We start from the raw sequence: 21,885 nt of genomic DNA, 5'->3' as shown, positions 1-21,885 counted from the left end.
CTCTTGCCAACCTATTGTGACCCACACAGCCTGGGGGTTCATCTTGTAAGCAGGGGTATAACTAGAAATCACTGGGCCCCCTGCGAAACTTGGATTCCCCTTCCCCCCCCCAGCCTCCTCGCTTTCTGCACAGGTAAACTGAGAACCAATGTCATTCATTTGGCTAGGGCACACTTGAATGTGTTTTCTACATTCAGATAAGAGCTGACAGAAGTGAAGCACTGCAAACATTTTCTCTATCAATTACATTAGCTTCTGTGATAAAACATGCACGTTTTCACACCTACAGATGCACATGGTGTCAGTGTCGGACTGGGAGGTGGAAAAACTAAGGAAATCCACCTGCTGGCCAAGCAGCAGTAACCCTGTGTTATCACTCCCAATAGAAACCTGCAGCAAGTCTTCACTGTGTGTGAGCAGTAACACCTGATTACTGCTGATTGGCCAGCAAGTGGATTTCCTCAGCTTTTCCAGCTCCCAGTCCGACACTGCATGGTGTGCAAAAAACGCATACAGAAAATCGACAGACAAGTGTGCTCCCAACCTCAGCTTATTACACTCACTCTGTCCATCTCTGTGGCTTCTGGGACCCCCTGCGGCTGCATCCCTTGCAGGGTCTATTGTTATGCCCCTGCTTGCAAGGGCCATAAAATAAGTGTGGACATTATAATCTTTACAATGAAAGATGGACCCCTTTATCGGAAGAAGTAGTATTTGGGGTCCCTTTGCAGCTCTGGGCCCCCTGCTGCCGCAGGGGCTGCTTCCTGGTAGTTACACCCCTCTGGGGGTGGATAGGGTTGGGGTTGATGGCTCATAAGACCCAGAAAGACTCTAGATATAATGTATTTGGCCACCAGCATGGATTTGTTGCAGCCGTTACAATTAGTACATGTTTATGTGATGGACACACGTGCTGCTACATAGCAATGCAGTGCATGTTGGGAATGTGGCGCTCACTCTAATTTTCAGTGATGTAATTTAATTACATGCTTGACTCGTGTCTGACTGTCACATTTACTGTTTTATTTTCTATGTGTATGTAATTAGTGAAATTCTATTTCAACATCTTTCACAACCAAGCTGCTTTTACGTCAAGTCAAGGGATGATGAAATGTATACATAATTGCACTAGAGTGTAGTGTTTTGTGCTTGCTTTTACCAGATAACAGAATGTCGCTGACTGGCTACGCATTGTGCATTGTTCTCGGTCTGACCACTGTGTGTCGCGGAGACAATCCTGGAATGAAGGTCCGAGTGGCAGAAAGTTTCTTGGATTCAGGTTTGTTAGAAGAATGTTTCTTCATGCTTTATGTCTTTATCAAATGACTGTATTATAGTGATGCTCAAGAGAAAAGGCTTTATGTTTTCTTGCTTTGCCATGAAGAGATTTGTTTTTTAAAGCGCATCTGAACTCAGAGCATCCTCTCTGCTCAGGGGTGTAGCAATAGGGGTTACAGAGGTTGCGACCGCATCGGGGCCCCGTAGGACCCTCCCTCAAGTACAGAATTAGCTCTCTATTGGTCCTGTGCTCATAATAATCACCTCTATAGATACTTTGAATAGTGGTAATCATTAACAATCTGTGCCCCATCCCCTTCTTGCATGGTCCTTTTGACACTGTACTTGCAATTGGCAGGTTTTTGTGCACTTTAACTATTGTTATGTAGAGAGTGCCTGGGGGGCCCCATTGTAAAACTTGCCCCGATGCCCATATCTCCTTAGCTACGCCACTGTCTCTGCTCTAAATGATACACAACAGCATAATAACATTTAGGCTGCATTCACAGTGGGACGTTGCGTTGTAATGCAATGTTAGTTTTCAATATTTTTTTATTGGAATTTCACATTTTTAACAAATATGCCATTGACATATCATGTATAGAAAACAGAGATACACTTTATATTTAATAACATTCTTTGTTTAAACAAATAATATAAATACCCTGTACAAAAGATTATATAAATAAAAAAATAAATAATCTGAATATAAATTACAAACACATTACTGTAGTATTACCTATATCACTGTCATTATTACAATGATCAGTACTATAAAATTTTGTTGCTCTCTTTAATTATCTGCCTTAACCATATATTTGTACTATATACTCATATAAATTCTGCATAATTTCTATAAACAACAAAGCAACCTCTAAATACGCCTATAAACGCGTAAATAGTAGCTGCAAACGCGTAAATCTATATCTATATTGCGTATCATACGCGTTCAATATATGCGTCTATATATAAAAAAAAGTACATACAAACGCGTCTAAACGCGCCATTTTCACATAAACGTCCATAGACCACGTATAAAATGCGTATAAATGTGCGAAAGTAATGCAATGTTATAACGCAACGCAAAAAAAAGTTAACGCACATTAACGATGCGTTACCGTTTCATACAGTAGGTGCAGAAAAGCATACAGGCAATTAAAACTATGCTTTCCTGTACCTGGTAACGTGTGCGTTTTAGAGGTAACGCACTGCAAGCAGCGACTTACCATAACGCTACACATTACAATGCAATGCTAACTCTGCACTGTGAATGTCGCATAGGATTAGCATTGCAGTGCGGTAAGCTGCGTTATAAGCATTTATAACGCAGCTCTGCAATGTCCCACCGTGAATGCAGCCTTAAAGAACAACATTTCTTTGTTACACCTGATACAAATCCTGCAATAAATCTGCAGTGTGTCTACTTCCTGCTTTCATGGAAGCAGAGCTATTGTTAACATCCTGTGTTTACAAAGTAGCTGCTCTGCCAGGGCAGCCAGCTGACACAGCTGATCAAATTACAAATTGTGCTTAGTCATACATGAGGAAGAATTAGACAAGCTAAACTCTCTAAATACATACATGGTGCATTTCTCTCCATTTTCGTTCTGTCCTGTGCAAGAGTTCAGGTTAAGTGCTCCATCTGTTTTTTTGAGTTACTGAATTAGGCTAGGCCTGCAGTGTTGCGTTGCATTGCTGTGTAACAGCTGCATTATACTGCACCACCTAGGTGACCTTCACAGTGTGGCGAGTGTGTTGCGGTATAACGGTGTGTGGTACTGTAATTTACTGCAACATGCATGCGTTAACAATAACAGTGAAGCATATTTTTTATTGCCTGTATTCTTCACTGCATGCAATGCAATGTGTAGATAATGTGCATTGCCGCTTTCCTGTTCCATTGCGTTGCAGTCCTGCTGTTACTGGAAAGGCAACACCCACTGTGAACCTAGCCTCAGGGCTGGAACCCACTACGGCGGTTTTGGGAGCGTTTTGGGATCGCCGATAATCGCTGGTGATTGCCAATGAAAGTGTGCGGTGGGGAACCCACTAGTGTGATTGTGATTTGGGGTATTTTCAATTGCAGGACATTGCGCATTTTGATCGTGCACATTTGCGCTCAATGGTAAGTGTATATGCGCTGCAAAAGTGGTTTTGCAGCGCTTTGGGGGGCCAAACAATTACGCGTTAAATAAACTTTATAATACTCACCTGGTATCTTGATTTTCTGCTCTTGTCCATAGCCCTGCCCTGCCCCTTAAAGAAGAGGTCACATGCGTTTCTCTGGTCCTAGAGAAGCACCTATGACAGCTTCCTTTAGGGGCGGGGCTATGGACGGAAGCCAGACACATGGTAAATATAATAAAGTTTAATGAAAAAAAAAAACGTAAATCACCCATCGGAAGTGCTGTGCGGTTTACTGTACACCGTTTCTAAGCGTAATCGAACATGTTTCCTCATGTCCATTGATATAGATACAGTTGGTGAAAATGGGGTCAATTCATAAAAAGCCTTGCCGGAAAAAAACATTTCCTCTGAAAAATACCGCATTCTGTATTTTAGACTTCTGTGTTCTAGTTCATAAAAATCTTCATAGGTGCGGTAGAAATGCGGTGTTTTACCGAACGAAAGTGTCGGTAACATGAGAACAGTAGCTGGCTGAGTTGATACATTAATGAGACAGAGTTATTTCGAAAAACACCACAAACTACCTCTATCTATAAACACACCCACTAACAATGTGTGAGGGCTCATTTCCACTATCGCGAATTCGCATGCGTTTTTCGCATGCAAATTTGCATAGCAATACAAGTGAATGGGACTGTTTCCACTTGTCAGGATTCCTTTGCGTTTTTCTGTGCAAAAAAAATTGCATGGCAGTGGCAGAGCCATCAGAATTCGCATACTGCTATGCGAATCGCATACAATGTATCTATTAGGAAATTCGCATGAAGTTTGGTTATGCGAATTTTCATGCGAATTCGCATGCGAATTCGCATAGAAACAATGGAAAAGCACACCAGCACTGCCATGGTTAAATTCGCATACATCGTCATCCATGCGAATTCGCGTGAAAATTCGCATACAACCGCACGCGAAATTCGCATCCGCATGCGAATTTTTACCACGGCGATTCGCACCGCACAAGTGGAAATGCAGCCTGAGGCTAAAAGGTTAAACAAATCCAGTCTTATGTAAATCGTAATAACATTTTATAAGGAAGAAAATAGCCTAAAAACTCATTTAAATAAAAAATGGTGTTTACGTAACAGATTACTACCTCTCTGTTTTTCAGTTTTTAAAATCTGATTGTTGCTTTTATAATGCTGTATTTATAAAAGGCAAATACGATTTTGTATGGTGCAGTCAGTGCATTGATAGCCATACTGTAAAAAAAAAAAAATCTAAAGTGGCGATCTGCAGCTCCACTTAAATTGGAGTAACGAATCGCAAGCCATGACTTTTTACCAAAAAATAAAATGATGCGTATGTAGCGAGCGACTTGTTTTATGGCAGCTTTAAGCCACTTCTTAAAGAGAGCCTGAGGCGGTTCCTTGTGGGTCGATGAGACACAGAGGCAGGTTTTCTGCCTCATAATATGCCTCTGTGTCCCCACGACCGGCGCTCTCTGCCCCCCCCCCACACACACACACACCGCCGCACTATAGTCCCCCGAAATTAGCAACAATATTTGTTGCTATTCCAAGGTGGGCTCATTAAATAAAAAAAATGATGCTACCTGATCCAGAGGGCTGCACGGATCAGGTAGCCATCAAAACCGCCGCTCCTGTGGACCGCACTGGCCCACTTTCATGACCCCTGGGTTACGGCGCTGGAAGGAAAGAGATCTCACAGCAGGGAGGTGGGGGAGCAGCAGGGATAGCGGCCAGGGAGAGAGAGCAATGGCAGCTCTGGAAGGCCTGCAGGAACGTCCCTAGTGGGTGTTTTGAGCAGGGAATCTCTCTCCTCCCATTGCCCTCCAAAATAGCGACAAATATTGTCGCTAATTTTGAGGGGCTATAGCGTGGCGGGGGGGGGGGGGGTTGGTTGGCAGAGAGCGGGGTTGTGGAGACCAAGTATTGAGTGCATAACTGAACATAATTATTTGAAGGTTGACTTTTTTTGTTTTAAAAACCCTTTTCTTTTATTGGTCGGATAAAATATGCTAATTTTTTGAGATAGGAAATTTGGGTTTTCATGAGCTGTATGCCAAAATCATCAATAAGAAAACAATAAAAGGCTTGAACTACTTCAGTTGTGTGTAATGAATCTAAAATATATGAAAGTCTAATGTTTATCAGTACATTACAGAAAATAATGAACTTTATCACAATATGCAAATTTTTTGAGAAGATCCTGTGTATATATATATATATATATATATATATATATATATATATACTGTATATATACAGTATATATACACAGGATCTTCTCAAAAAATTTGCATATTGTGATAGAGTTCATTATTTTCTGTAATGTACTGATAAACATTAGACTTTCATATATTTTAGATTCATTACACACAACTGAAGTAGTTCAAGCCTTTTATTGTTTTTCTTATTGATGATTTTGGCATACAGCTCATGAAAACCCAAATTTCCTATCTCAAAAAATTAGCATATTTCATCCGACCAATAAATGAAAAGTGTTTTTAAAACAAAAAAGTCAACCTTCAAATAATTATGTTCAGTTATGCACTCAATACTTGGTCGGGAATCCATTTGCAGAAATGACTGCTTCAATGCGGCGTGGCATGGAGGCAATCAGCCTGTGGCACTGCTCAGGTGTTATGGAGGCCCAGGATGCTTCGATAGCGGCCTTAACCCCCCTGGCGGTATGAAAAATTCCGCCAGGGGGCAGCGCAGCAGTTTTTTTTTATTATTTTTTTTTTTAAATCATGTAGCGAGCCCAGGGCTCGCTACATGATAGCCGCTGCTCAGCGGCATCCCCCGCCCGCTTCGATCGCCTTCGGCGATCTCCGATCAGGAAATCCCGTTCAAAGAACGGGATTTCCTGGAGGGCTTCCCCCGTCGCCATGGCGACGGGGCGGGATGACGTCAACGACGTCGGGACGTCATTGGCAGTCCCGATCCACCCCTTGGCGCTGCCTGGCACTGGTTGGCCAGGCAGCGCACGGGGTCTGGGGGGGGGTGCGCGTCGCAACACATAGCGGCGATCGGGCGCGGGCCGGCGGCGATCAGAGTGCTGGCGCAGCTAGCAAAGTGCTAGCTGCGTCCAGCAAAAAAAAAAATTATCAAAATCGGCCCAGCAGGGCCTGAGCGGCACCCTCCGGCGGCTTACCCCGTGTCCAGCACGGGGTTACCGCTAAGGAGGTTAAAGAGAGTCTGAATAAATCTCGCTTCAGACCTCATAGATAGCAGGGGCACATGTGCCCCTGCTAAACCGCCGCTATCCCGTGGCTTAACCGGGGTCCCTGATCCCCCAAATCCCCTCTGTAATGCGGGGGAGCGCTTCCTGGTTGGGGCAGGGCTAACCGCCGCAGCCCTGCCCCACGCGCGTCTGTCAGCACGTATCTCCGCCTCTCCCCCGCCCCTCTCAGTTTTCCTTCACTGAGAGGGGCGGGGGAGGGGCAGGGGAGAGGCGGCGATGCGCCGCTGACAGACGCGACTGGAGGCAGGGCTGCAGCCGTTAGCCCTGCCTCCAGGAGTGACCAGGTCTGCGACCAAGTGTAGCAGTGGGGGGGTTGGGGGTGAAGGGACCCCCGTTTAGCGGCGCTATAGCAGCGGTTTAGCAGGGGCACACGTGCCCCTGCTAACTATGAGCTCTGAAGCGAGATTTATTCTTGCTTCAGAGTCTCTTTAAGCTCATCCAGAGTGTTGAGTCTTGCGTCTCTCAACTTTCTCTTCACAATATCCCACAGATTCTCTATGGGGTTCAGGTCAGGAGAGTTGGCAGGCCAATTGAGCACAGTAATACCATGGTCAGTAAACCATTTACCAGTGGTTTTGGCACTGTGAGCAGGTGCCAGGTCGTGGTGAAAAATGAAATCTTCATCTTCATAAAGCTTTTCAGCAGATTTCAGCAGCAGAAGCGCCTGACCTGGGCAACTGAGAAGCAGCACTGGACTGTTGCTCAGTGGTCCAAAGTACTTGTTTCGGATGAAAGCAACTTTTACATGTCATTTGGAAATCAAGGTGCCAGAGTCTGGAGGAAGACTGGGGAGAGGGTAATGCCAAAATGCCTGAAGTCCAGTGTCAAGTGCCCACAGTCAGTGATAGTCTGGGGTGCCATGTCAGCTGCTGGTGTTGGTCCACTGTGTTTTATCAAAGGCAGGGTCAATGCAGCTAGCTATCAGCAGATTTTGGAGCACTTCATGCTTCCATCTGCTGAAAAGCTTTATGGAGATGAAGATTTCATTTTTCAGCACGACCTGGCACCTGCTCACAGTGCCAAAACCACTGGTAAATGGTTTACTGACCATGGTATTACTGTGCTCAATTGGCCTGCCAACTCTCCTGACCTGAACTCCATAGAGAATATGTGGGATATTGTGAAGAGAAAGTTGAGAGACGCAAGACCCAACACTCTGGATGAGCTTAAGGCCGCTATCAAAGCATCCTGGGCCTCCATAACACCTGAGCAGTGCCACAGGCTGATTGCCTCCATGCCACGCCGCATTGAAGCAGTCATTTCTGCAAAAGGATTCCCGACCAAGTATTGAGTGCATAACTGAACATAATTATTTGAAGGTTGACTTTTTTTGTTTTAAAAACACTGTTCTTTTATTGGTCGGATGAAATATGCTAATTTTTTGAGATAGGAAATTTGGGTTTTCATGAGCTGTATGCCAAAATCATCAATATTAAAACAATAAAGGCTTGAACTACTTCAGTTGTGTGTAATGAAACTTAGGGCTCGTTCCCACTATCGCGAATCTGCATGCGTCCAACGCATGCAGATCCGCACATGTAATGCAAGTGGATGGGCCTGTTTCCAGTGTAGCGTTGTTGAGGTGCGTTTTTTTCAGCGGTAAAAAAACGCACAAAAGAGCCAACGATTTCGCCTGCGTCGGGAATCCGTGCGAATCGCCGCTAATGTATTTAATAGTAAAAACGCATGCGTTTGTTACATGCGTTTTTACCCGCGATTTCGCGTGCGACTTCGCACCTTTTTCAATTTTATTTAGCCCTGGCAGTGTCATGGTTAATTTCGCATGGCACCCTGCCATGCGAAATCGCATGCGAAATCGCGGGTAAAACGCATGCGGAAACGCATCCGCATGCGTTTTTACAAGCGTCGGAATGCGGCCGAAATCGCGTCGCAACAGTGGGAACGAGCCCTAAAATATATGAAAGTCTAATGTTTATCAGTACATTACAGAAAATAAAGAACTTTATCACAATATGCTAATTTTTTGAGAAGATCCTGTATATATATATATATATATATATATATATATATATATATATATATATATATATATATATATATATATATATATATACGATTTTGTAGAGTAACACCCCAAATCTCATGTTGAATTTGATTCCTGGATTTTTGAACATAAAAAAATAACTTAGATGGGATTTCCCTGAGTATTATGTATAATTACTATAACACATATGATAGATAATTGTTATGTCAGCTCAAACCCTTATTTGTTTCTGCAGGTGTGCAATTTTTAATTAAGACAATGCAAGAGGGGATGTCCAGTGTTACTCTTCCGGATATAAGCGGAAGTGCAAGTATGGAAGGTGATGAAATGAAATACACATTAAGGCAGTAAGTAAACTATACAGATCAAACGCGCTTAATTTTGCAAAAATTGTGCCCCCTTTATTTCAGCTGCTGCATAGGGATGGTCAGAAATGCTCTTTACTGATTCTGCAGAAATTCTGATTTCCACCAATGCCAATTATCGATTTCTGTTTTTCCAACTTCCGATTTTCCATTTTTCCGATTTCCGTTTTTTCGATTTCTAATTTTCCAATTTCTGAAGCCTGTTTCACACTGCTAATCTGCGTTTTCTGTGCGGTGAGCTGCGACGACAAATGCCAAAAACAGTATTCAGGGATTTCCGTGTTAATACACAGCAATCCCTGTCTGGCAGCAGGCCAGGCCAGGAAGTGAGACTCTCTAGCGCTCATTTCCTGTGAGACTCCATTTCCTGGAAAAACAAATTGAATGGAAGTGTATTGACATGCACGCTGCAACACTACCACACAAATGTTTTAAAATATACACATCACCATAGACTTACATGATTTCCGGTCCGTTGCTCAGGGTTGCGGCCATTACATCACTTCCGCTGCATTGAAATGGTGTGAAAGCTCCAATAGACTTTTACTGGCATAGCATTGGCCTGCGGTAAAAACATGCCAATGCACCACGCCACATTGTGAAAGGGGCCTCAAGTGTATTTTATTTGTCATTGTTTGCATCACACAAGGCAAAACATGACAAAACAAAATTTGGAAATTGGAAACATTGACTCTTGTGATTGGTGTAAAATAAATGGGAAGGGATGGTCGTAGTCAGCCAACTTCGCTACGCTGGAACTACGCGTAGTTTTACGCAATTACGCTTCACCAAACTACAGCTTTGAAATCAAATACTTGTTTCGTATGCATTTCGTAGACTACACATTAAAATACGCAATTACGCGTAGTGCGAAGTGTATTGTATGCGGATGCGTATGCAGAAAATTGTACGCATTAATTCGATCTGTAAACGCGTATACTGGTAACTCTTCTATGCATACATTCCCTTTTACAAAGCGTACATTTTTAAGCATACAATCTCCCGCGGAAAATTAGCCGGGAGTAACGCATTCGTAGTTCACTACGCAATACACTTGTTAACTACGCATAGTGGGCGTAAGCTACACGTAGCGGTACTTCGCTATGCGTAAATTCGTAAGCGTAGTTTTGAAACTTCACCTATGAACTACGATGCGTAGATGCAAACTACGATGTGTAAATTCGCACTGGCATAGTTTCTGCTCATCCCTGTAACCGGGGTAATCTGATTTTTGCAGAACAATTCTGCATTCTCTGGTTGGTCCAATTGCTTCCAAGTTCTGTGATTTGGCTAAAATTACCGAGTTGCGGTAAGTCACTTCAGTGAAATTCAGATTTCCGAATTCTGATCGGAAATGCCGATTTCTGATCGGAAATGTGGAAATTTCAATCCCGCAGAATCCGAATGAGAATTTTTATGGTGCAGGAAAATGGCTGCAATTTTGGCAATATATATTTGGTAATGTTCAAAACCTCTAATTGCCCGTAATGCTGCCCTGCAATTATTCACAGTGGTTACTTCACATACAAAAGAACATTGCTCCCGATCCAATCCACTTTTTCCCCCGAAATTTTCTCCTAGGTAATATTTTCACATCTTATCAATGAATGCCTTTTAAACCACCAGAAATCAAGAAAATACTCAAAATAATTTTGGCAGTACTTTTTCACATACTTTTTGGTACTTTTTCAACTGCAGAGTCCTGAAAAGTTATTTTAAACAGAAGATGAAAAAGTATCTCCTAGGAGAAAACTTAGGAGAAAAAAGAAATGCAATCAGGCCTATTGTGTCTAGTTAAAGGGAATATCCAAGCTTCTAAACAAACAAGATCTACTTACCTCGGGCTCTTTTCAGCCCTGGCAGCCTATCTGTCCCTCACTGCAGCTCTGTTCCCCGCCGTTGTCCCGGGGATCACTCTGTTGCAGATGTTGACCTCCCCAGGTCAGCATCTTCTGCGCCCTGCGCCGCTCATGGTCACAATCCCGTAGTTCTGCGCCAGTGCAGAACGCTTCAGGCTACGTGAGCGCGGTCGCAGAAGATGTTGGTCGCCATCTGTAACCAAGGGGACCCCGGGACACCAGCTGGGGTCAGAGCTGTGGTGAGGGACACATAGGCTGCTCAGATGTTTCCTTTAAAAAGTAAAATAAAAAGTGAAAACTATGTTTTCATTTGTTTTTAACTTAAAGGGAAACTGAACCGAGTAAAATTATTTAAAGTAAAGACATGATGTACCTGCAAATTAATATTACATAGTTACTTAGATTGTGAGCCCCTTTGAGGGACAGTGAAGTGACAATGTATTCTGTACAGCGCTGCAGAAGATGACCTCATTATATAATACTAAATACAGTAATAATAAGAAGAAGAACGTCGGCCGGAAAGTCACTGGCAGCAGGGTGAGCCATCATTCGGCTCACCCTGCGCCAAAGTGACCGGTCGGCTAACTGCCATGTACGCAAATAAAAGTCTTGCCATTTGGTACTGATTATGCCTAAATACAAGTCTGTATGCTGACTTTAAAACATCTGGGTAAAGATAAAATAGCATTAATCATTAATAGTCTCAATTGTCCCTTCCCTGATCAAGCAATACTTTTCTAGTTTGAAATAGTCTCTAATTGAATAATTTGCTTTACAATAGTCTAAATGAATTATTGTGCAAGAATGTTACCTGTAACATGTGGTAACTGTAACCCCATGGGTGACCTGTGTACCCCTAAGAACCCAGGCCTAATAACATTAAGCATCTCCGTTCTACCCCAGCAAGGATATTTTTATGAGACTAGAGATGCGCTGCACTTAAACATCACAATTCAACAGTCCTTATTTGTACTTCATCAATATTTTATCAATTTCAGGATACAGATTTCAAATTTAACTTGCACATCCGCCTCCTCAGCATTTGTGCCGAAGACTGGAGTTAAAGTATCCCTAAAGGACTGTGACGCTATTATCAACTGTATTTCAGATGTGGACTCCTGGTTTCTGTAAGTGATACTTTTTTCAAATAATCTCTGTGATACGTCATTATATCAAACAATAAAGGTACAGTAAAATACCTGTGTCCTACTAACTTCCCATAACTCTATTATCCTCCAAATCACTTTGGTACTTGCTCCCATCCAACGATTCCCACACGGTGATAACCAAAAAAATATTCTAATAGACTAACTAGACTTGCACAGGAGGCAGAAGTTTGAATGAGCAAATCCAAGCAGCTGAACCAACTAGAGGAAATGTGTTATGGGATTTAGTAATTTTAAATAGACCAGATAATGTATAAAAATGTGCAAGTTCAAACAAAAATGGGGAATAGTGATCGCAACATGATAACATTTGATATGGTGATTAACAGGTCATGGAGCAGCAGAACAACTAAAACTATAATTTTTAGAAAATCAAAGTTTAATCATTTTAGGGATACTTTAAGTTTGATGGACTGGGATAGTATACTGCAAGGAAAAGACACTGAAGGGAAAATTCGAACTTTTAAAAATATTCTCAATGAATATTGTAGTAAATAATATATCCTATATGGAAACAAAACTTCTAGGAATAAAAAAGGTCTTTATGGATGATTAGAAAGTTTAGAGACACAATCAAGCTGAAAGGGAATACTGACAAGGCCTCAAAACTGCAGGGGACTCAGGCTGTATAAAGCAATTTTAAGTAGTGCAATGAAGTTGTAAATGTATGTACAGTATATATATATACGGTATATATATACATATATATATATATATATATATATATTTATATATATATATATATATATATATATATTTATATATATATATTTATATATATATTTATATATATATATATATATATATATATATATATACATATATATATATATATATATATATATATATATAATATTGCACTCCCTAAAAATCTGGAATCAAGTCAAATCGAGTGGGGACTTTGTGTCCCCACATGCACCTCTTACCTCTTTTTTGGGGCACCCAAAATTGGTGACGGGGCTGAAAGACCCAACCACATTCCGCTGGTGGCAGCAACAAATCTCATCACAATCTACAGCCTAGTCACGGACAAATCGATTAAAACATTTGTCTCACTTAAGGACCACATACAAATCCCCAAGAATAAGCTCTTTCAGTATCTGCAAGTATCCCACTTTATTAATAAGATTACCCGAGGCGGCATCAAATAATTAAAAAAAAAAACATACTACCTGCTCCATGCCGCTCTCCGTTGCCCTGTTCATCCTCCACAGCCCGTTCATCCTCCGATCACCGTCAGAAGAATCCAAGATGGCCACGACCCAGAAGTACTTCCTAGGTCATGGCTTAGCTGATGCGGGGGAGCAAAATGGTGGAGGCTAGGGAGCAGGTGATTCACGAATGGCAGGGCAAAAGGAGGTTAGCAACAGTCAGATTGTCACTAGCCTGTTGCTATCTTTGAGGGGGACAGCAGAGCCCAGAAGGAACTGACAGCAGTACCAGAAGGACACAGAGGCATGTCATTGAGCAGAGAACAGGCATCTGTGTTCTATAATCTAAACTCAATCCACCTCAGGTACTCTTTAAAAAACAAGATTCTTTACTAACTAGAACCAGTTTTGAACATGTGTCTGCTCTGGAGGATCATGGGTCTGCTGGACTTATCTACCTTCTATATAAATGGACGTTTTCTCCCACACACCTCCCTAAATCACAATATTTTAAAGTGGGAACAGGAACTCTGTATTGGCCTAGAACCTGAGGACCTAAGCTACATGTGGAAGTTTAAAACCTACTTCACCTCTTCACCTATGGACAAAGAGGTTCATTTTCACATGTATGGAGGTCATGTCCTATAGTAGCTCAAAGATTCTGGATTAGGGTGTATCAAGTCATTTACTCCACCACTAAGCTGCAGATTCCTAAATTACTGGAAGTCGCTTTATTAGGCTTGAGGCTCCCTGCACACTGCAAATACGTTTTTCGATTCCAATTCCAATTCCGATTTGCAATTCCGATTTTCCCTGAATGCAATCAACAGAAAAACTGAGGAAAAAATGCAGCATGCAGTAACAATTAAAAATCGGAATCAGATGTAAAAACCGATTAAAAATCAGAATCGCATGCAGTGTGCAGGGAGCCTAAAATCTCCAGAAGCATCAATCTCCCAGTATAAATTACTTATGCATAGCTTGTTGGTAGCAAAAAGAGTAATAGCGAGCTCATGGAAATACCCTTAGTTAGCATTCACCACATTTAAATCTAATCTGAGTCATGCTCTCTGTTCCGACAGAATGAAGGCAATTTTGGATGATACCCTTCCTAAATTTGAGAAGGTGTGGAAACCCTACTTCCTTAATAATTCTCATTGGCTTCCACAGTTCCTCACTGAGGTGTGAGGAAGGCAGAGGCCCCCTACGGGTCCCCAGTGGACTACAACTTAGGACCCCATAGCTTCAGACAATGAACTGAACTACAGTACGACAGATTGGCAAATGTATCCTTACTTTGCCTATTCTCCTTCTCTCTCTTAGGCTTTGTTCACATCTAAAATAGAAATCACTGACGCCAGCGGTTTTTGTTTTTTTTAGTGCGTTTTTTTTTTTAGCGCCTCCCGGGGCTTACCTGCGCACTGTGATTTTTTTTTTTAGAAAGCGCTTTTCTAAGCGCTTTTGCAGAGCTATTCTGTTTTTTCACTTCCTGACGTTAGTCAGGAAGTGAACTCTACCACCCGGAAATAAATAAATACAATGTATTTATTAATGAAAGCGCCGGGGAAATCGCTATACAAAGCGTTTTTTTCAAGTGCTTTGCGATTTCCCTATACCTTCCATTGAGGCAAATCGCCCCAAAAATGGTACAGGCAGCACTTTAGTGAGCGGATCGGAATCGAACCGCTCAGATGTGAACACTCTCATAAGGAATCATTGCACAAGCGCTTTTATGTAGATTTTGCAATCACTTAAAAAAGGTGAAAACGACCTAGGTGAGAACAAGCCCCAACTCTTTCTGTTCCTTCCTATTCTCTCGTCTTCCTTTCCTAAATACCATTTAAGAAGGGACTAATCTCGTCTAGGTTTCGCCAAATGGTTTTATATTCTTTCCTTTGTTTAGACAGTTTATAAGCATATCTGTTCTCATCCCCCAGACGCAAGGTATTAGAAATTACAGTAATTAAAGTCTAGATCAGAACACCCACTGATTAAGCATTGTGGTCCTCAATATAAGCATGTAACATGAGCTGTCTGCAGACTTTGATAACATGTCGGTACTTGGCGTCTTGTTGCTGCTGTCATCTGAAAATAATTTCAGTGTAAAACTTGTCTGCTGTTAGCGGAAACTGAATGTACCTTGTATTTCTGCTTTTACACGTTATTGCTATATTGTGTTATATTTTGATATATTATTTTTTCAAATAAAACATTTTTTTAATTAAAAAATAAAGTAGAAAGTAGGCTAGCAAAGATTCAAATTTAAAGAAGCTTTATAAGTAGATCAAAGAACAAATGATAATAAATGAGGTAGGAAATTTGATGGTGGACAACCAAAGTATGGGAGAGCCATGAATTGTTTGCTTTGCGCATGTCTTTTCTTTGTTGTATATTGCAGATGCAGAAGGGCCCGAGTCTTCCAATTTAACTATTAAATACTTAAAGCGGAATATAACCCAGAATTTCTTCTGGTTATATGATTATTTACAGCATATAATATACTAACAATGTTTTTTTTTTTTTTTAGTAAAACAGCATTCAAAGGGTTACATCACAGGGCTGACTCTTACTTCTGCAGGGAGAACCCGCATCGGAACTGCTTATAACATTATCTTGTGTACACATTCTTTACTTGATACATTTATGTAAACATTTTCTGGCTGTGCAGGACTTCAGATGACTTCGATTTTAAAAATGCAAAGAAAAATGGTTTTTAAAGTGTCATTTTTCTAAGTTTAAAAACCATTTTTTACCTGCATATTTAAAATCGAGTTTCTCAAAAACTATAAGGTCTTTTTGCAAAATTCTTTTTTTGACTAATACTCACTATTCTCCTTAACAAATGTAGCAATTTGGTGTCAATAGCATGTATGGGGGGTTTGCTATTCACTGCTAAAGTCGTAAAAAATTATGTGAAATTTTATGCGAAATTATGAATGACTACACAAACTCAATTGAATTTGCATTTTGGAATTATGTATACGCGTAATTGTACATGAAATTTAGCGAAAACGTAATTTGTTGATTACGATCATCACGAATGTCTGGTACACACAATGAGATTTTATGGCAGATTTACTGCCAGATCAATTATTTCCAACATGTCCAATCTGAATTCCAATTCTTTTTTCTGATATATTTTCTGTTCACTTCTAGGGATCGGATAATCGATTGGAAATAACATGAGACATGTAGGAAATAATTGATCTGGCAGTAAATCTGCCAGGAAATATCATTGTGTGTACCAAGCAGGCATAAGAAGAAGGGCAAAACAATCAGATCTGAGAAATGATAGACCTGTAAGCTTAGCATCAGTTGCGAGCAAACTATTTGAGGGAATCCTTAAGAGATGCCATATAAGAGAGAATAGCTGGTCCTGGACCATGCTAATTGAAATCTACGCCCTGTTTGGGACCTGCAGGGGCCAGGGCATAGATTTCAATTAGCCCGTTGCTCATTGGGTCTTCTACCAGCCCCCTGCAGCCATCCTGTGCCCTCGTAGTCTCAATCAGATGTCCCTGTCCCCCAGGGCCGGGCCGAGGCAGAGGCTGAAGAGGCTCCAGCCTCAGGGCGCAGTGTAGGAGGGGGCGCAGAATTCATTCAGCTGTCATTCCTAATTGTGTTTGAAGCAGAAAGAAATAAGAAAAGGGGATACATGGCAGTGACTGCAAGCCAGATAACTAGATATTAAGGTGTTGGGGAGGTTGTGGGCCCTGTGGCGCCTCTTAGTCTAATAGCAATCAGTGTTTGATGGCTCGGGTAGCAGGGATGGAGGGGCGCACTTTGGTGTCTCAGCCTTGGGTGCTGGAGGACCTTGTCCCGGCTCTGCTGTCCCCCGCCGGCAGCCACTTTCGTTTTCGGCGACAGGCCCGACAGACCTGGGAATGAGAGGGATTCTTCCCGTTCCTGGCCGCAATAGCAGTATAGAGGGTGCTATTGCAGCCAGGAACGCAAAGAATCACTCTCGTTCCTAGCCCTGTCAACGAAAAATGGAAGTGGCTGCCGGCGGGGGACAGGAGCATCTGATTGAGACTACGAGGGCACAGGATGGCTGCAGGGGGCTGGTAGAAGCCCCCGTTGAGTAAAACTCATTTTTTTAAGCATCTCTTTAAGCTCAATAAAATGTTTTGCTTTTATTTTTCAGTAAAGATATTGGGAAAGCTACGATAACTTTAAAAAAAATAACAGCTACCATGGTCTTAGGAATAAGACGAAGCCTTGCTGGAGTTCTGTCAATTGCTATGCAGGACTGTCAGTCTGAAATAGGAAAAACAGATGTGAACGTTGCAAGCACAGTGGCGTAAGTATAGCAGAGAATTGTAGTTATTGATTTGTCTGCAATGCTGATAAACTTTTAGCTAAAGCAACAATAAGCCTTTACAAAAAAACTTGATCCATTTTACAATGAGTGTGAACTGCAATGGAGACTGGTCATAGACCTAAAGGAGTTCCAAGGTGACTAAGTATATACAGATATTGCACATAGTTGTCATGGGACTGCATTCAACATTTCATTAGTTTACCAGACCACACTTAATGTCTAAACCTAAAGAAATAACTCAGACACCAACAGGCCGTAACCTCTTTATTGATTGAGGAGAGGGGTAACCATTTGTTATTTCTTTTATTATTATTTTCAACTTATAACTTATTTAAACCAACACCAAATAACTTTATTCTTTTATTACAACCATTTTAATAACCAAGAAAACACAAAAACCCAGACAAAGGGGATTGATGAACAAACCAAAATAAACAAAAGGGGAGGGTGGGCGGGCAGCTGCTCAGCTCCGTCCTCAAGTGTGACAGCACTGTGACAGGAACAGTTTTCATGGACAGCTGTCACTCATCCTGATTGGTTCCTTCTCACTGGAGGGAAAATGCTACATCCAATCCTCTTCAAGCTGCAGTTGATTGGCTCACAGCTCTCCTTCTGCTCAACGACAGCATCCCTGGTGAGGTAAGCTGGTCTCCACTCAGCATCTGTAAGAAAGACTGCCAGTACCACAGCTCATTTAACCCTTCCCATTCAGTTTCAGCATTCCCATGCTCACATCAGCCCTAGACAGGCTGCTTTTCATCCATCATCATGCAATCCTGGCACCAACTGCATCCTTGGTGGTCCCCACCCACATGCTGCTCTGTTTAGCTGTAAAATGGCTGTACTAGGCCCCGACCCATCGGGTCAAGACCTGTGAACCGAAAGAAGATCTCTTTGCGCATGCATTGTATTACTGGCGTGATGCTGTGGCTGTGCTACCAGTGGCCTCCTGAGCAAGGCACGCGTGTTCACAGCACTGCATGTGAGGCCGCGCATCCTGTGAAAGGGGAGATCTTGTTCTGGTTCACAGGTCCTGCCCAGCCTAGTATGGGAATAACTGCAGCAAAGTGAAGCAGCGTGGGGGGAAACAAGGACGCAGTTGGCGTCAGGATGACATGAGGGTGACAGGAATGTGCAGTACCTGTACATGCATTTTCACCTTGGAACTCCTTTAAATGCAAAACCTGCAAGCAGCGCCAGTGAGTTAGAATAACGTGATCGTTTACACCACAGAAGTGTGAACAACCTCATAGAATTGTTTGGGCAGTGAGTTGGCATCTAGAATTATTCTGCAAGGCAATGGATGCAGTGTGTAAGGGCCCTAAATAACCACATAAACTACCCAGCTCTTCACTTTTGGGCAAGAATTGGACTGACGGTAATCTGGAGTGTTGTATATTGTCTCAGGAAGGCTGCACACCAGTTTTTTAGGCATGACAATATTGAGCTGCCGCAAACGCAATATTAAAAAAATGGGGTGGTTCCCTGTGGATCACATTGTATTCAGAAAGAAACAATATAGAACAGCACAAATACTCTTGGAACTGTCTATGCAGCCAGCCAGGTGGCATGGGCCGGTCCTATGGCCCTTGTGTTAGGAAAGGTAATAATATAGATCACCCCGGCGCAACAATCAAGCTGACAGCTGAACGGCTTTGTATACCAGCCTGAGGTAATGAACTTAAGCTAAAACAAAAGTAGCCACAATCATGTAAAGCAAATGGCCCCCTGTACATTAGCTAGCTTGCTGTTTTGTGCAAGCAGCTGTTTCTGCATTGGCTACCACAGGTTGTGTCATTACATCAATTGCATTTTGGCGACCATTTGCTTTATTTGATTGCTTTTGTTTTACCTGAGGCTGGTACACTAAGCCTTTCAGCTGTCAGCTTGATTTCCTCACATTGTATGCAAATTTCCATACGCATTATATGCAGAAAAATAAGCGATCGCTTTCTCTATTTTATACATTGCCTGCTGTGGAAACAGGGCCAGTTTAAGCAGCATGGAGGCCCCGGGGCAAAGGTAAATTGGGGGCCTCCCACCCCCCTCGCCCTTCCCAGCATAGTCAGCCCCCAGGCTTATAGTAAACTACACCCACACTATTTGGCCAATCACATTGCTTAGTGCTGTAAGAGAGTACTGTGATTGGAGAACTGCTCCCCATGAGGAATTGTGCTGGGTTCCCTGAAGTAGACTAGAGCCAAGGATTGTAGTTAGCCAATAAATAGTATCATCCTGTTTCAAAACATAACCATACCTCCCAATTTTTTGAGATGGGAAAGAGGGATACTTAAGCCACGCCCCTGCCACACCCCTAACCACACCCCGGCACACCCCTAGTCACGCATACCATAAAGATTTCATGAGAAAAATAGGTTGTTTTATAATTTAAAGGATGGGAATACAGTTTAGAGTCAATCAAACACATTTTTAGTAGAGAAATATATATATATTTACATAGAGGGACAAAGTCCTGAAAGAGGGACAAATGAGGAGGAAAGAGGGACAAATGAGGAGGAAAGAGGGACTGTCCCTCCAAAAGAGGGACAGTTGGGAGCTATGACATAACTAATGCAACCTTACTGTTGGGCAACATTTTTTGTTTGAATTTGGGTCCAAGTTAAATTAATTTGTGTTCAGTAGAACTGGTGCATTCCATCTACTCAAGAGGCTCTGTAGTGAAACAATATAATGAATGAAATTGCTTTTAGTAATAATTTATCACGGGTGGCGCCATCTTTAGCCGTCAGCGTCAGCCATTGAAAATAATGCCTGGTGTCCTAGAATGCTCTGAGGAGAATTTCACATTGCTAAACAGCCTAGGCTAAGCATCACTGGGAGGGTGGGGCTGTGTACACAGCCATATATAGCTATAGGAAGTGTTTCTGATGCTGAAACCAGGAGAATAACCTTTAAAGTGGGTATTCTAAATAATTTACTGCATTCCACTATATGTCACTGTGCAGCGTTTCTTTAATCATACTGTGGTCACCATTTCAATACTTATAGTGACAGCTCTTGTCACACCGAACTCTGTCCTCCATAACACAACCACATGTGTCTGTTGTGAGCCAACTACGGGGCCAGACAAGGCCATAATTCACAGTTAGCACTCATTTGATCTAACAAGCCTTTTCATCTCTATCTAGTTTAAAATTCAAGGCTGTGCCCCCGACTTACATGCTGCAATAAACTATATTCTGATTCCCCTACAGAGAGTCTGAAAGGGGTGTACCCACTTTAATTACATTGCATGTACCATTATATAAGTGGCCATTCTTTACCTGGGGTAGGTGGTAGCAACCTCCTGCCAGGTGTGGTGGCTCTGCTCTCCAGGGTGCCATTAGCTGGGGGAGCTGCAGGAGGTGGAACATTGGAATCCACTCTTCAAGATACGCTGATCGCTCTAGCTGCTGCAGCTGCCATTCCAGCCAGTTAGCAGGGTGCCTCTTCCCTCGTCACATGCCTGCGTGACACGTCAGGGAGAGCTCCGCTGCTGGAGGACCAAGAGTAACCATGGCAACCATGATGCCAGCGCAGCCCCAGGCAGAATCAAGTAATGTATGTCTCGACTCCCGGCCACCTCACTCCCCTCAGCCAACACCGTCCATACTCCTGACAGTTCAGGTCACAGCATCTGGCAGCCACTACAGACATTTTTAAAGGGGCAATAGATGTGTGGGGGTCCCTATGGATTCTGGGGCCTGGAGGCAATAGCCCCCCCTTGCCTTAATTGAAGCGCCAGCCCTTTGTGGAAAAATGCAAATATTTTTTGCATAGGAGCATGTGTGGTGTCTCCAAAAAGTGTGTGAAAATACAAGCAAATTTTCCATGGATACAAGTGTGAGCCTGTCTTGTTTGAAAACTTTTTTCTAAGTTATAAAATTAATCTTACTAACAGATCACTATGTACTATATTATACCCAGCCTCCTGATTTTCTGTAAAGTACATCTTTCCTTCTGCTATGTGCATTTCACTTGTAAAATATATGTTGTAGCATATCAATTTCTTACAAGTGTGGAGTTAAAGCAACACTATCCATACCCAAGTGTTCTAAAATGACAATGTACAAATAATGTAGCTGTGTAAACATTTTCCTACTTTTCATGCTAAATATCAGAGGCAAAAGCTTTAATTCATTGTGTGTAGGATTTAGCTCGTTTGGAACAAATCATTCGCAAAACTGGTGTCTGCTTCAATGCACAGCCAGTGTTTTTTTTTTTTTGCATATTAGACTACAGAGTTTTCTCTCAATGCAAAAAAGTATAAAAAGCTGTGGTGTCAGGTTTCACATATAATTCCAAATGTTTATAACAAGTTACATGCAGCTGCTGAAAGCTTCCTC

General features: G+C 42.1%; 1 protein-coding gene across 2 annotated transcripts in view; it reads left to right on the top strand.

The window, feature by feature from the left end:
• Nucleotides 1-21,885, top strand: part of LOC137541449 (BPI fold-containing family C protein-like) — an 86,349-nt gene that overhangs the window by 6,418 nt on the left and 58,046 nt on the right. For both annotated transcript variants that reach the window (XM_068262751.1, XM_068262752.1), the window contains exons 2-5: nt 1,163-1,279; nt 8,913-9,024; nt 11,900-12,028; nt 17,363-17,518. In XM_068262751.1, the coding sequence (XP_068118852.1) occupies nt 1,163-1,279; nt 8,913-9,024; nt 11,900-12,028; nt 17,363-17,518 (514 nt within the window). The remainder of the gene's footprint in view (nt 1-1,162; nt 1,280-8,912; nt 9,025-11,899; nt 12,029-17,362; nt 17,519-21,885) is intronic.

The sequence above is a fragment of the Hyperolius riggenbachi genome, chromosome 12 (genome assembly GCF_040937935.1).
Source record: "Hyperolius riggenbachi isolate aHypRig1 chromosome 12, aHypRig1.pri, whole genome shotgun sequence".
In the NCBI taxonomy this organism is placed as follows: domain Eukaryota; kingdom Metazoa; phylum Chordata; class Amphibia; order Anura; family Hyperoliidae; genus Hyperolius; species Hyperolius riggenbachi.
The sequence above is the reverse complement of the archived record's forward strand: the minus strand, read 5'-3'. Positions and strand labels throughout refer to the sequence as shown.